Source organism: Polypterus senegalus, chromosome 18, assembly GCF_016835505.1.
Source record: "Polypterus senegalus isolate Bchr_013 chromosome 18, ASM1683550v1, whole genome shotgun sequence".
Lineage (NCBI taxonomy): Eukaryota > Metazoa > Chordata > Cladistia > Polypteriformes > Polypteridae > Polypterus > Polypterus senegalus.
This window is the reverse complement of record NC_053171.1, coordinates 60,110,769-60,126,512: the sequence shown is the minus strand read 5'-3', so window position 1 is coordinate 60,126,512 and position 15,744 is coordinate 60,110,769. Positions and strand designations below refer to the sequence as shown.

At 38.9% G+C, this 15,744-nt stretch overlaps 1 protein-coding gene across 1 annotated transcript in view; it reads left to right on the top strand.

Annotated features, from left to right (window-relative positions):
* The first annotated feature begins 42 nt into the window (after positions 1 to 42).
* The window catches only part of LOC120518770 (nectin-4-like), a 67,181-nt gene continuing 51,479 nt past the window's right edge, over positions 43 to 15,744 (top strand). The window contains exon 1 of the mRNA XM_039741724.1: positions 43 to 580. Within this exon, the coding sequence (XP_039597658.1) occupies positions 499 to 580 (82 nt within the window). The 5' untranslated portion in view covers positions 43 to 498. The remainder of the gene's footprint in view (positions 581 to 15,744) is intronic.

Below are 15,744 nucleotides of genomic sequence, written 5' to 3'. Positions count from 1 at the left end.
AGTAAGAGAGTTAAAAAAAAAAAAAAAAAGAGAGAGAGAGAACGCGAGCGAGGTGTGTAATTGAGAAAAGGTGAGAACAGAGCGGAGCTGCACAGGTAAACGTTTGACAGGTGGATTGAAAAGCCGCGCCACGCACCTTGCGCTCTCGCCATGGGCTCCGCGCCGCACGGCCTGCGGTCCAAAGGTCCCCTGCTTGCTTGGGGAGTTTGAATCCGCTGGCTGTGCTTCCAGCGTCAAGAAATCCTGTTTTTTTTTTCCTGGCGTTTGCTCGCGCTAAGGTGAGGTGCGTAGAGCTGGGTCAGGTAGACTACACGCTCTCTACTTCGCGACCTGAATTTCAAGTTTGACTTGTGGTGAGGCGGACAAGCGTTGGAGTTCCAGGGGATTTTAAAGAAGACCGATTTGTTTCTTTACAATAATAACCTACAAAATAACAAGAAACCCTGGAGTGCTGAGAAGATTTTGGATGTATAAAGTAGGGGGGAAAAAGCAGTCGCTATGAATCACCCAAGGCCGGGAGGCGCAGCTGTTGGCCGGACTGAGGGGCTTCTTCTCCTCTTCTTTTCGGCGGGACTGTTCGGTAAGTGTACGACGCTCCGCAAAGGTGCCGCGTCCTGAAAATTGAACTCGCACACATACAGAATGTGTGGGGGCATTCAGCCCTGTGTGAGCTACTGGAAAGTTTATTTTAGGCGTTAATAATGTGCAAGCGATTTGGTGTCATTCTGACCTGACTGTTTTCATTTGGGATTGCGATCATAGTAATTGTTCTGGAAGCGCTCAATAGCGAAGTACTGGTGTAGATTTCCTGTTGAATGTTTGTGCAGTAGCTCAACTCTTCAAACACGGAACCGCTTTAAAAGGCACCCTGGCACATTTAACCACACCGTGTTTTTTTAATTGCTCGCAAAACACATCAAAATACACCTAACAAATATTCTCGTCATCACAATTTACAGATTGTTGTACAGGGATATTTTCCCATTTGATTATTAAAACCATGTAGGTTAATCTTCATGACGGGGTGTGTGTTCTCCGTATGTTTGGTAACTATTAGAGACCTGCTGATGGATCAGAAGGACGGACTTTTGTGAACATTAAGAAGTCTGGCATACCAGAAGAGACCATCAGGCCCTTTGACTAATTAATTCGCCCAACATCTCATCCAGACACTTTTAAAAGCTGTCGGGATTCAGCTGCTTAATTGAGTAGGCCTAGTTTGTTGTAACTCATTGAGTAGGACACCTGACAGTTTTAAATTTCCACCATGTCCAAGGTTGGTTTGCTTATGGGTGAGGGTGCTTTGTGCGAGACGTGCATCCTGCCTTATGATTTCTCTCTCATGGGATATTCTCACGCTCATCTTATGTGTGTGGTTTAGCTATGGTGTTTTAGCAAAAGCTCTAGTCTAAGACAAACAAGAGGAATTTGAACTCCCTTTAACTTCTAGCCAACACCATATTATAAAGCACTTTGCTGTAATCTAGGCTGTTGCACTATCCTGTTAAAGTACTTGCAAATTTAGAGAACATAAATTGTAATGAGAGCAGACACCATTAAACTTATAGGTTCACCTGCAGCTTCAAAAACCATATCAAACTGACATATGTTGGACCACAAGGGGCTGCTATCTCACTTTTTGCATGTATTTACAATAATCTGTGAAATCTTATTATTTGTCAGTAAAAAGCCTCTTCAGGCCTCTTCTTTCATATCCCAGATCAGAGCTATCCATTTGTTCAGTGAAAAACTGTTCTGTATACCTCTTTATTAGAGTAAAAAGTTTTATAGATCTTTTTAAAATAACACTCAAACTCCTCCATTATGGAATAATAAAATATCTACAAAAATAGGATTATAGTTTTATAATTCTCCAGGATTGATGCATTGTTTTCTTGTTGCATCTCAGTCATTGTAAATGTTGCTAGTTAATTTCCAGATATTGTCAGCTGATTAATAATACATGCTCAAGCAGCAGTGGTTAACAAAGAGGCAAAAGATCCATACTGAATATTTCTTTTATGTGGAAACTGACAAATGACAATACTTAACTCCTCTCGAAACATGAAGCTGAAAAAGCTTGATGTTGTATGTGTTTTATGCATTTTTTTTCTTCAAAATTAATTCTTCAGCTTCCTTTGATGCCTTTGATGTGTAATTTCTGATACATTATTGGGAGCTCCTAAACTGGCAGACATTTTCATTTCTTCATGAGCACCTTTCCTGTCAAAATTTACTAAACAGTTTTTATTAGTGTATCTTATTTCCAAGATGCTGATAACGTGTTTATTGGTTATAAAAGTAATTATAGCAGACCTATTAATCCATCATCTCAAGCACTGCTGGTTTGCCAGCTTGGCTCACTTTGTGGGCACTGCATTGCTGATTAGCAGATATGTCTGGTTGACCTCAAAACGTTGTGGGAGGTGCAGATTGTTCGTACATCATCAAGGGTGTGATAATATGATGGAAAGAGACAGCGGCTTGTAATTTTAATCAAAATATTCTCCTTGCCTTGTGTATCCTGATAAAAGGTTACTGCTAAAATGTATTTTAATTAATATAGTGGTAAGAAATTTGACCTTAAAACAAGACTCAAATGTGTGTAGGATTTTGGGTACATGGTTTCTGAGGCTTTCATTAAACTTTTTAGACTTTTCTAAATCTGGTTTGTTTTAAACAATGTGTGTTTGACTGGATTGGAAATGACAATGGAAAACATCACCCAGACCCAGCATAAAGGGTAATATTAGAAAAACCTGGTTTGTGTTCATTATCAAGCTTCTGCATAGAGAAACCTAAGGCACAGTGGAACTCTCTGAGATAAGGCTGCATTGTTTTAAGACCTATTTCGGATTAATTGATGGCAAATGGAGTAGCAGAGTATAAGCATCAAGAATAGCTTTTTTCATTTATTATTATTTGTCCTTTTTGTGACTGTTCCTGTGCCCTGGTTTCCTCCCACATTTCTAAGAAATACAAAGTAAATGTAGATTTGATCAGGTTGATATACAGGAAGTGATTACAGATATGGCCTGCCTTGCACTGATGTAACATCTAGGGTTAGTTCTTCATGCTATGGCTGCTTGAACCCCTGGAATAAGAAAAAGTGGGTTCTGAAAAGGAAAGGATGGATGACGCATCCAGTACTGTGCTGCTACAAAACTGGTGGAGAGTGAGAAATGGACCTACAGAGGCATTCTAAGGGTTAATTTGATTTTCAGAGCTGAACAAACACTGTAGTTTCTTTTGCCTATATAGACTCTGCCTCAAGTTAAATTTCCTTATTTATAGCCTCTTTCATTTTGTTAAATTACATTGTTTGTTCTTATTTACACTTTTGTGAATTTTTTTAAAATTTGTAATGAAAATTAAAAATCTGATTTTTAATCCTGAACAAACACATTCTTTATTAAGGAGTACAGTAGCTTCTCCCTCCATTTTACAGCTCGTACAGACATATCACCCATAGCTTCCTCATTCTCACAACTGAAAGATAATGTTTAGTCCTGTGTTTTTGTGTTATGTGTGTGGTGGTTTTTTTTTTAAACATGAAATCCGCTTTCATTTTGGAGATTTTGGCTATTAGCCTGTCTTTACATTTATTTATTTGGCTGATGCCTTTATCCAAGGTGATTTACAGCATTTATGATACAAATGCTTTCGTTTCTTTCGGTTTTTCAATTGGAGCTGAGGCTGGTCAACTGACCGTGTCAGTGATGGGATTTGTTACCCACAACCTCTGGGTTTGAGGTCCAATGCCTTAACCACTACACCTCACTGCTTCCATTACACCACACTGTCTGCCTTTAATATTAATTTGATGTAATGTTGCTTGTATTTAAGAGATCTCCTTATGTCATTAGGATGAGGTAGGAAAGAAGTAATGTGAAAAGCTTTGTGATTGGTTGAACGAAGTTAAAGTACTCTCTTTACAGTCTGAGAAACAAGCCATATGTTTTAATATTGACTGTGCCACCAAGGAAGAAAGCGTTCATGTCAGTCTTTTGGAAATTAAGCCAAACCTTTGCAATGTCACTCCATGACTTATTCCAATTGGTGGTAAAAAAATCTTTCTTGTCAAAAAAGTATTAATTTTTAAATAGTTATACAAATATATTAATATACAATAGCTCATTTGCATGACTAGGGCACACCATACATTTACACAGCATGTAAAACGCATACACAACATCCTCAAACCTACATAATCCACTACATAGTCCCAGGAAGCCGGAGCATATGTGCCAGTCCATCTCCCAGCCCATTCATACACAAGTAACAATATGCCAGTCTGGGATCTACAAAAAGGATAAGCTGCATCTGGTCAGAGAAGCACCAATGTAAGCATGGGGAATACATGCAAATACTGCACAGATATTACATACATTATTTCAACCTAAGTTGTGGAGTCTGTGTTGCAGCATAGAGTGCCACTGTGCTGGCTGATTTATTTTTAAATACATTTACGTTCATATATCATATAAGTATTAATAGCCCAAATAAATTGTAAAATTTGGAGCTAAGGGAGGTAACAAAGCTCATACATCAGTAGTCAAAGCAGACAGATAGGTGACCGTGCTTCTGTCTTCTCCACCCCCTCACTATTTCCACAGTACTTTTCAAAGTAACACCCAGATATTCCAAGTCGGTAACATCCTGAGAAGCTTGAGTGGTTCATTGAGCAACTGTAGCTCTTAATTATATGATAGTCTGCTGGGGAGGATGAGCATCCAAGAGTTACCTTTCAATAAGCACGTCACTTGGAGGGCAGCCTAATGGCTAAAAAATTGGACTGGATGGTGTGTACTTACAGTTTACCATTCGGTCTCTGCTTTTTAGAGAGTAAAATGAGGAAGATTTCCCCTTTTGATTAAATGAATTCTTCAAAATAAACAGCTTTTAATAGTTGTTGCTTGGATTTTAAATTGTTTTAGTTTTTTCCCCCCAAAAAATGCTGATTTTTAAAGTAGCCTAAATGCAGTAAAAATTTCATTGACTTGCTCTTCTTAAGAGCATATTGATTATAAATGAAATATATACAAAAATTTTTAATCTGCCAGTGCTAGTCTTTATCTCTATAGCCAATTCATAATTTCCTCTTGGCTAAATGGGCACTTGTGTGCATGCAAGGTGCACATTTCTGGAGAACTAAAAGTATAACAGTTGTGGTGGTTTTATGTTTTTTTATTTTTTTTGTCTGTGTGGATTTGTTCAAATTGACTGCTTCTAGGTTGTAAATGATGCACATCATGTTCCTGTAAATGGAATTACCTGTGTGGCAAACTCAAATGTACAGAAAACTAGACTGGTGCCCTTTTATAATACATTTAGATACTTGTACCACATGTTGGCTGAAGTCTTTCTCCAGTTTCTTTCACTCTTGCAGGACAAAACCATTTGTCATTAAAACAAGAAGTTAAGCGGTTGGTCACTTCTAGGTAACACGCCTACACTGGAAGTCTTATTTAATATAATACTCCTTCCTGGATTTCAACATGTGACTAAAAACTGACATTTTGAGAGGTGGTGTGGTGTGTTTTTTTTTGTTTTTTTTTTGTGGTCCACCAAGTGAAGGAGTTCTGTGTATTTATAAGGTATGTAAGATGGGTTTAGTTGTCCGTCTTTTTTTGGAGCCTTGCTTCTGGGTATCCTCACTGATCCAGCCAGTAGGTCTTATGGTGAGCCCCTGTGTTAAATGTGTGGACCTTCTCCTTTAATTTGCCTTTGTTCCAGCTGTCAAACTGTGTTCTTTTCTGAATCTCATATTAGTGAGATATACTCAAAAGTGAGAGTGGTTTCAGCTATATTAAAATTTTCTTATGTGTTATAGTACTGAATGAGTGAATGCTCAAAGATGCAAAGACTGTAACATTACACTGATGGCTACAATATGCTACTGTATATGAAACTGATCCTTACATTCATATGTTTACATTTGTGTACCACTGAACACTCTAAAGCGACTAAAAAGATGAAATCTCAAGTGGATCCTATCCAGGTTTGCGTATAGTGGGGTTGACCTATCCCATTCTCTTGATTTTTCTTGTCAAATCTTCACTTTTTTCTTTCATATGTTATTTGAGATGTCTGCAAAAATGCTTCTTCTCAGGGATGTGTGAGCTGGGAATATATGAAAACTATGCAGTGAGTAATTTAGCTGGAGTACTAATGTGTGAAATGCAGGCAGAATCTGCCCTCTTGCAACTATTTAATTATTTTTTGCTATCGATAAAAGTAAAGCGTCCTGTCCTTTTTATTATTCCATTCTTCTGTTTTAGGACGGAGGAAGGTGAAGTGTTATCTTAGCAATCTTATGATAACTGAGTTGAGTGTTTTTGTTCTGGACCTGTTGTTATTCAAATTGTCCAAGGACTTTGATCTTTAATGATTCTTTAGATAAAATATGTATATTGTAGTGGGATGAAGAATAATGAAATTTACACTTCCTTCTTGCCCCTTGAAACCTTTTTTTTTTTTTTGAAACACTGAGTAATCTTTGTGCAAAGTGGACTATTAAACCTAAGTTTTAGTGTTGCATTGAGCACACTTTTTTTTTTGGAAATTGCAGGTTGGATTTTATTTTTAATTTAATAAGCAAGAGGGATATAATCTTATTCTAATATTGCTCTTTCCTGCATCTGGTAAATAGGCATGAGGCTGACTACTTGAGTAAAGAAGATTATCATCTTTAGTTTTAGCTAGTAAGGGTTCTGGAGTCCAGGCTGACAACAAAGGGACCAGCTTTGATCCCGCGTGATGGGCATAAGCAGTATGAGAAGATTCACTTTTGTTTTCTCTGTTCAGTATTCTGTTACAATATTTCTGTGTGAGTAACACTGCTGCTTCCAAATAATGTTATTGAGGCTTACTTAAAACAGCTGGTCTTAGACTTGTATGTTTGTATTTAGAGGATAGGACCAACATGTTTTAGATTCTTTTGCCACAGCAGGCATTTTACTCGCTGATTTCTACAGCAGAATTTTGGTTTGACAGTAAGTTGGTATCCTCTTCAGAATGAGGAAATTTAAATATACAATTCCAATTTCTGAATAACCAGTTCAGGGTTACTGGTTGGGGGGCGCTGCATATGACCGAGACCAACCCTGGACAGTGTTCTGATCCATTGCCAGATCTGCAACCACACTTACCCACCTGGGCTTAGTTTGGAATTGACAACTAACCTAACATGTATTCCTTTATGATGCTTGAGGAAAACCCATACAGATCTTGGGCGAATGTGCAAACTCTACCAATATAATGAATATGCATGGAATGTAAACCCAGGAGGTTGGTTCTATTAGACAGCAGTGCCACCTCTATGGGACATTTACAGTGTGATTAAAATAAATTAAATCCATTGTGCTAATGGCTGTTAATGTGATTTCAGGGTTCCAAAATTGCAGAATTATCTAAAATATACAGTAGAAGTGTTGGGTTGGGACAACTGTATTCACCTATTGCTGCCAAAGCAGGATCTTTCTTGCCACCATGATTCCGCTAAAGATTTTTCACAATCACAGCTGATACTTATTTATTTCTGTCATGGCTGTTTTGGTTTACAGATGTTGAGCCGGTACAAATTAGTATCCTTCACTGAATATGTCATATCAAAGTGCTGGACAAAAAATTACCTCAATTCAAAATAACAATTTTAGAATGTTTTGAAACGTCTTAGATTAAATTTATGAGGAAAGCAGTTTTGCACAGCTTGCACATATAAACATGAAATGTATCTCCTCTCTTGCATATTCCCCCAAATTGACATCCACCAAGGTTTCTCAAACTACACCTAAAGTCCTGGGCTCTGCTGTTCTTTGCAGGCTTATTTATTTAATTGGCTGTGCCATGTCTTGTCTAAGGTGCCAAAGGATAGCCATCATTAGGAAGGTTACATTAGATGAGCCATAAATGTTCCTGGCACCAGCACCCATGATATAATGTTTGTATAGATTATGTCTTTAAGCTGCATGTTTCAATGTGTTTCCTTAGTTGAAACAGTGCTGTCTGTAGAGGTGTAAACACCACACTTTAATTACTGTTTTCTTCCGCTTAACTGCTTTACATTCCATCATTAAGGACACACACATCGTCAAAGGACCTGGCAGTTGAACATTCAGAAAGAACGAGAAAATCCTTCTAATGGACTTTCAATAATGTGCATATCAAGCACCTGCCATTGTGCTCCATATGACACAAGTAAGAAAAGGTGATTTAAAAGGAGAGAAACGAGCAAGACTGTCACAATAGTGTAATGAACCTAGCCCTTTTTCTTTCCCTGTGAGCCTGGGGCCACCCTAGGCATCTTTTTTTCCTAAATGGTTCCAGGTTTGCACCTGGTGTTTTTGTAAGAATAAAATGCCTTTTTATTTGCAAAGTCTGATTTTTGCTTTTAGTTGTTGTATAATAATATTGAGTTTTATGCAATGCTAAATGAAATATTCACAAAATTGGGTTAGCTCCTTTTGTAATGCTATTTATATTGAAATTGTTTGTTTTTTGGCTTAATATTTGATCCCTGTGTTTACAGTCTGTTGTGACAGGATGCCCTGTGGCACTTGTGACACACCTTCTCAAACTGAAGCCAGCTGATGCAGACTGCGTGAAAATGACGCACAGAACTAGGGAGGGGACAGATCGGGAATGGCAAAACGTTCTTGGCAAAGAGCACCTACTTGTCCCACTGATCTATGCAACTAAGCTTTAATATAGTGACTTTCAAATGATGAACACCATCCCAGTTGCACTTTATGCATAAAGGGGTTTGAAGATCGGTGTCTGGCTGAAAGTGTTGAGCTGAAGAACATATGAAAAAATTGGAGAAGATATTCTTCCAAATAATAAGAAGAAAAGAAACAACAAACAATTTAGTTGTAGCAACGTGGTTTAGTATTTGAGACTCAACTACTGAATAAACAGTCAGTTGCCTCTCTTTTTGTGTGTGGTGGTTTTTGTTTTGCTATTTATACATGCACATCTCAGTGGAGTGGGCAACTTGAAATTCATATGCTGAATCACAGGGATATTTTGTAAGAAAAAGGTTGATTGGTGGTCTCCCTGCAACCACCTTGACACATCTATGTATATCTGATTGTTGCAAAGGACGTGTTTTTTTTTTTTTTATTACAACTATCCCATGAGAGACTCTTTCAGCAATGTACATTACACAGAACAAAGTAAAAGCATGTTAAGGTGGCTCATGTTCTAGAAAACTAAAATGCATTAAAAATTACTTGGTAGGGAAAAGGGAGGGCGATTGATTCTATGCCTTTTAACTCTTCTTGTGTTTGTTTCCAGTACAGTACTGGAATACAGTTTATTTCCACACCCAAGCAGAACCCATTGTGATTCTGGTGTTGTGAGGCAACCATGCATTACCACTTACTCCAGGATATTTAATTTTAAAAGTACATATTTAATTATGTGATTAGTATTATAATGATTAATTTCCTTTTTTGGGTCTCATTTGTTAAAGTGCAAAATTAAATTGCTGTTGTGCTCATGATTGCTTTTATGAATTTTCCAAGTCTTGAGCCGTATCAATGCCTCACAATATCAGAATTTTGCAGATTTTTCTATTGAGTGAGTTTTCTTTAGGTTCTTCCAATGTTGGTCAGATTATTTTGAATGGTGACTCTAAATTGACCCTATATGAGGGCGTCTGATCTACAATGGACTTGCACTCTGTCAAGGGTTTGGTCTGTCCTCATAATCATAAAGCCCCTTTAGGTTGAAACAAGCTCAGAAACCGAGACCTGGCTGAAGATTTAGTCTTCTTTAACTGATTCTACTTAGGTTCCATGTGGCCCCGTCTTATAAATTTGGGTGCACAGTGCTATATCTGTTTGAAAAATCTATGTGCAAGTGAGACCATGTAGATGGAAAGTCTCACCCGTTAATCCTGTCTTTTTTTTTCCCTCTTAAATTAGGATCTGTAGTTAAAGGTGGGGGAAATCAAGCCATTGAAACCTAAACACTGTATGTACAAAGCTTTATATAATGATGTTAGAGTAAGTAAATTTTAATGCATTTTTTGTAGCAAATTATGAGCTCTTTACTCATAATTGAACAAATGAACACCAGTTGACTTAAAGTATCCATAAGAGCTGCAAAAGTTGGTTTTAATTGTGATACATCATGTAAACACAGACATAAACTGGTTTAATATTAAGCCACTAATGTATAGAACAATGGCAGAAATGCACAAGAAAGGGATTTGTATAGCTGTTTTTAATGCATTGTAAATCTTTATGCATGTGTTGTTAACTGAACATCTGTAATACTGTTCTTCTCTAACATACCTGTAATAAAATTATTAGTGTGGAGGCATTATGATTAATGCTGTTTGGCCATGTGTAGGAATGACAGATTGGAGCAACAGGTAAAAATTTGGGATACAAACTGGGTCATCCCATTTTGAATGCTGGTTCAAAACCAAAAAACATACCTTTAGGCAACAAAGCAAAAATACCCTCTTGGACAAAGCCATAATTATCAAGTTCTTTAGTTGTCACAGTAAGAGTCAATGAAAGGAGCTCCATCTGGCAAAAGTCACTCATTGTGGAACACAAATGGTAAAGGGCAGAGCAAACTGCCCTCACTGGGCAGTTTCTCAGGGCTGTGGGGAGAGAAAGAGAAGAGAAAGTTAGCTACAGCTCCCCTTCTTATCCCGCTGAGTTATTGTATACCTCGATTGAGCCCATGAGGACATCCTCCAACACACATGTGTGACAGCTGCTATCCCACAGGTCTTACCTCTTTGTCACTGACTGTGTGGAATATACACATTCTTTGCATTTTGGTGTTGATTCTGTGAGTGTCCGTGCATATCTATAAGCATGTAGACTGCATTATTTGCGGAGTCTAAATTAAGCAAGTATGTGTGTTTTACTACATTTGTTTCTTTGTGTCACTCGGTGATTCTGGGGCAGGCTCTAGCTTCCCACATCTCCATAATCAAATAAACATGCTCTGAAGAAGGATGGACAGATACATGGAAATCTAATGAAGATTTAATTTTTTTTTAATCAGTATTAAGGTACAATGGTTAGCCTTGCCACCACAAAGATCCAGAATTCTGTGTTCAAGCCCCACCCCAGGTTGTTCTCGCTTTGATATTTTTTTTCCACTTTCTCCCCTTGTCTGTATCTGTTTCCTCATACCTCTCCAGGGATTAGCAGGTTGATTATTTGGCTCTACATATGTGTGTGTGTGTGTGTGTGTGGGCCCTGTGATGATGCAGTGCTGCTAGGATAGGGTCCATTTGCACCATCTCTTGAATTGGGTTTAGCAGGCATGAAAAAATATACATTCTTTTATGTCTTTATCAGTTTACATCAGTGTGAACTTAAACATTTTATTTTGTGTAATTCCATGTGCTTATGAAACTAGAGGTTTTGAGCTGACAGAAAACTTGTTGGAGTATAACTCGAGGAACATGGTTATTTTTAACTCCATAAGAGCTACCATACTGACACTCCACTCATTAGAGCGTCTTCTCAGAAATAGTTTCTATACTGGCACCCTTTTTCTGTTGTAATTAGAATGCTCTCAAGGAGAATTATCAAGGAATTTTGGATTTAAGTAAAGGAGGGGAACTGATCTGGTAGAGCTGTTAGAAGTTAAACGGTGAAGTGGATCCTGAACATACAATGACCTGGCTATCTGTATATTGAACAGGCTGAATTCAGAGAAACAGTAGCGGTCTTTTCCTTCTTTCTTGGACTCATGAAGCTTAATCTACCCTAAAATCCACAATCTGGTTCACCTGTTATTTCTTTTATTATATAATCTAACTTAATAAAAGGATAATTGTGTGTGTATCAGCTGTCTGGTTGTTGGAGCTAAGAAGAAAAATTAAAAAATGGGCAAACTATGTTGAAAAAGGGTAAAAACATAAAAACTGATAATACAAATATTTAAATATAATACAATACAATACAATTTATTTTTGTATAGCCCAAAATCACACAAGAAGTGCCGCAATGGGCTTTAACAAGCCCTGCCTCTTGATAGCCCCCAAGCCTTGATTCTCTAAGATGTCAAGAAAAAAACTCCCAAAAAAAACGTTGTTTTTAAAAAAAATGGAAGAAACCTTGGGAAAGGCAGTTCAAAGAGACACCCCTTTCCAGGTAGGTTGAGCGTGTACTGGGTGTCAAAAAGAAGGGGGTCAATACAATACACAGAACAAATCCTCAATACATCCATCCATTATCCAACCCGTTATATCCTAACTACAGGGTTACAGGGGGTCTGCTGGAGCCAATCCCATCCAACACAGGGCACAAGGCAGGAAACAAACCCCGGGCAGGGCGCCAGCCCACCGCAGGGCACACACCAGGAACAATTTTTTTTTTTTTTAGAATCGGCAATGCACCTACCTGCATGTCTTTGGACTGTGGGAGGAAACTGGAGCACCCAGAGGAAACCCACGCAGACACGGGGAGAACATGCAAACTTCACACAGGGAGGACCCAGGAAGTGAACCCGGGTCTCCTAACTGCGAGGCAGCAGCGCTACCCACTGTGCTACCATGCTGCCCATCCTCAATACAATATGAAAATAAACATTTTTGAAGTAAAGAGCAGAATTTAACAGTAGATGACATCACATAATATGATTTGGATTTTTTTTAGATAAGGGTCTAAAAAAAGAATGTTGGTCTTTATGTGCCTAATCTGTTGTTTGACTTTATATTCCAGCAATAGCAGTGAGGTAATGACATTCTTGCATCCACTCGGACCACTTGAACTAGGGACATATGCATTTTACAACTTCACATGATGGGTATTGAATTGGTGAAAACCAAAGCCCTGATAAACACTAGGCCGGAGTCACTAAACAAGGGCAATTCCGTAGTGACCACTGCCTCTTTTCTCAGCAATAAACTTTTACAAGAGCAGTCAGTTTGTTGAACACCCCCGAGAGAAATTGGTGAAATTGGGCATCTCTCTCCTGCGTGGGGGTTGAGGCCAGGGTGAGGAAAAGGGTTTGGGTATGTATTATTATACCAGACCAAATATATAACTCATTGATCAAAAAAAAAAAAACCAAAAACAAAACACATGGGGTCTACATTGATTACTTCGATTTCAACCCCTCTTAGACAGGTTGGACAGCTGTTGAATTTGTTGTGTGTGTGTGTGTGTGTGTGTGTGTGTATAAAACTACCTTTTTTGTAACTAATTGTTTAGTAACTCAGATAATGAATGAAATAAATGCTACCTAAATTTGATCTTTTAATTTAACTTTCTTAGTAACTTCAATCTATACTATGTTATCCGTGATGATTTTTATTTCAGTGTAATACTTTGATTTACTCTGCAAAACATTTTTGATGGCGTATTTCTATCATTGACACCACATAATTAATTAGCTGAAGATGTGTGCATTTTTTTGCAGCATCTTATTTACTATCTGCATCTAGTATGTTGCAGCCTAAAACTAATTTTATAGTTTGAGTCAATCTGCAGTCTTCCTCGACCTACTGTGGAATATACAGGGCAATAACTTTGTGAAGCTGCTTTTGAACAGATTTGTGATGAACCCATGCATATGTGTTTCTGTTTAGTAAATATAATGTGTGTTTATGTGAAGGAGACATCTATTTTTCATTTTGGTCCAGTAGTCTAGAGTTGCTTCAATAATTAGAGAAGCCTCAGGCCTTGCTATAGCGTGTAGAGAGTAAATTAGACATCAGCTGGAGGTGCTTGAGAATTTGGGGGCTGGAAGCATTCAGTGCTTTGTAATTCACCTCGTAAAACGAAACAATATCGGCGTTAATGACACAGCATAGTATTTGCTCGATAATTGTTTCATTATCTCATCAGTTCTCTAAGATAAACTAGTAAGTGTGTGTTTTGTGTGAGGCAGAGTTCAGGCCAGCACATGTAGTGATGCCATGCAGTTGAGCAGCAAGAGCAATCTGGAATCACCTCAAATAAGGATAAGTAGGTTTTGGTTTTTGAGCTCTGCTGGGAATGAGCGGGTGCCAAAGTAACTGAAAACAAAGAGTTGTCAGTGACAGTAAGTGAGTTCTGAGACTGCTATTGAATGGCGGGTGTCACAGGTGTGACCCTCCTTGAAAACCGTAGTTGCATGAAAGCTGACGTGCACGGTATTGTATTATTTCTAGATTTTGGTAGAGGGTAGAGTCAGTTTTCAGAGATTGCTTGGAGGCTGTGGACTTTTTTTGTTTTTTTTTTTTTGTTTTTTTTGTCCCCACTTTTGATGGAAGGTGAATCACTTTGCTACTCATTGTCTTTGGTGTTTTTCCTCCTTCGTTTTCCATGATAACGCTTTACATTGTCACCTAAGTACAGCAGGGTTAATAGCTAAGAATGTTAGGAAATGGAGAAAATGCTATTAAAGATCTTTTACAATTATCAACCTAGCTGTACATCAGGTACTATAATCTGCCTATCTTATTATATATTTATTTATTTTACTTCAAAGAATGCTTCCACCCACCCCCAACATGACTTACTCCAGGTGTTTTTTTCTGCGACTCATCCATGTCGGTCTTGTGCTTTCTCTCTCTCTCTCTCTTTATGATTAATTTATATCTGAACTCCCCCAACATATTGTACAGCTGTGAGGCAGCAAACATTACCTGATCAGGCTCGAGCTTCAGGTTCTGTCTGGAGAAGATTGCGTGAGAGAAGCCTGGGAAAACAAGTGTGACCGCATAGCACACCCGCCTCTGTTATAGAGTGCTTAATCACCTGTTTGTGTCAGCCTTCCTGTCGCACACACTTCCCCCTGCCTGTTTCAGGGTTCCCTGTGCTTCTCACCAGGGTCCTTGTCACTGTGTTTATCCCAAAATCTGGTCATTTTGGCCCTCAAGACATTTTTCTAATTTTGAGCTTATATCAAATTGCCTGTGCATGTGTGGCGTAGCAAATGGTAGGCTATTGAGTCACTAGTTCAATTTATAGAGCTAGATAATAAATTACATCTCATGACATTCTTAGATCTGCCTAATCCATCTTGGCCTACATCCCCTCTAGACAAGAATGACTCGGGACAGGACCCAAGTCCATTGCAAGGCACAGTCTTGCACATACCCAGAGAGGGCCATTTAACAAAAGGCGCTATATGGGTGCCTGACCTGACACAGATGGACACGGAGGCACACATATAAAATAAACTTTTTTATTTTCTTTAGCTGGAGAAAGTGTCTCTCAGCCGCAACACAGTCCCAAAAGCACCAACACCACCACACACTTTCTTCTCCTGCACTACCACTCCTCCCAGACAACCTCGTCCTCCTCCACCCGACTCTGGCTGCTGAGTGGTGGTTGCAGGCTCCTTTCATTGGGCACACGGAAGTGCTCCAGGTGCTTGATTACTGACATCCGGCTGCACTTCTGGGTGTGGCAAAATTAGTGCCCAGAAGGGTCCAGCAGCTCCTGCTACAGCACCTCCTGGTGGTGCCTGCGGAACCCAACAAGGCTGCACAAAACTCCAACCCCCATGAAGTCCAGGGGGAGTCCGAGGCACCACTGCAACCCAGGGAGGCTGCTATCTAGCATCCAGGGGAAAGATGTTGTGTTTTCAATGCTTGCCCCCCTTTGTACATGTGCTGCAGGGGCGTCCCGGCCGGGCATGGGCCCCAGCCACCGTCACAGCCAGTTTAGCATGGTCCGCTAACCTGACTAGCTTGTCCTTGAATTGAGGTTGGAAAATCGGGTGCAAAACTAAATATGAACATTAATTATGAGAAATCTGAACCCAGGACACTGA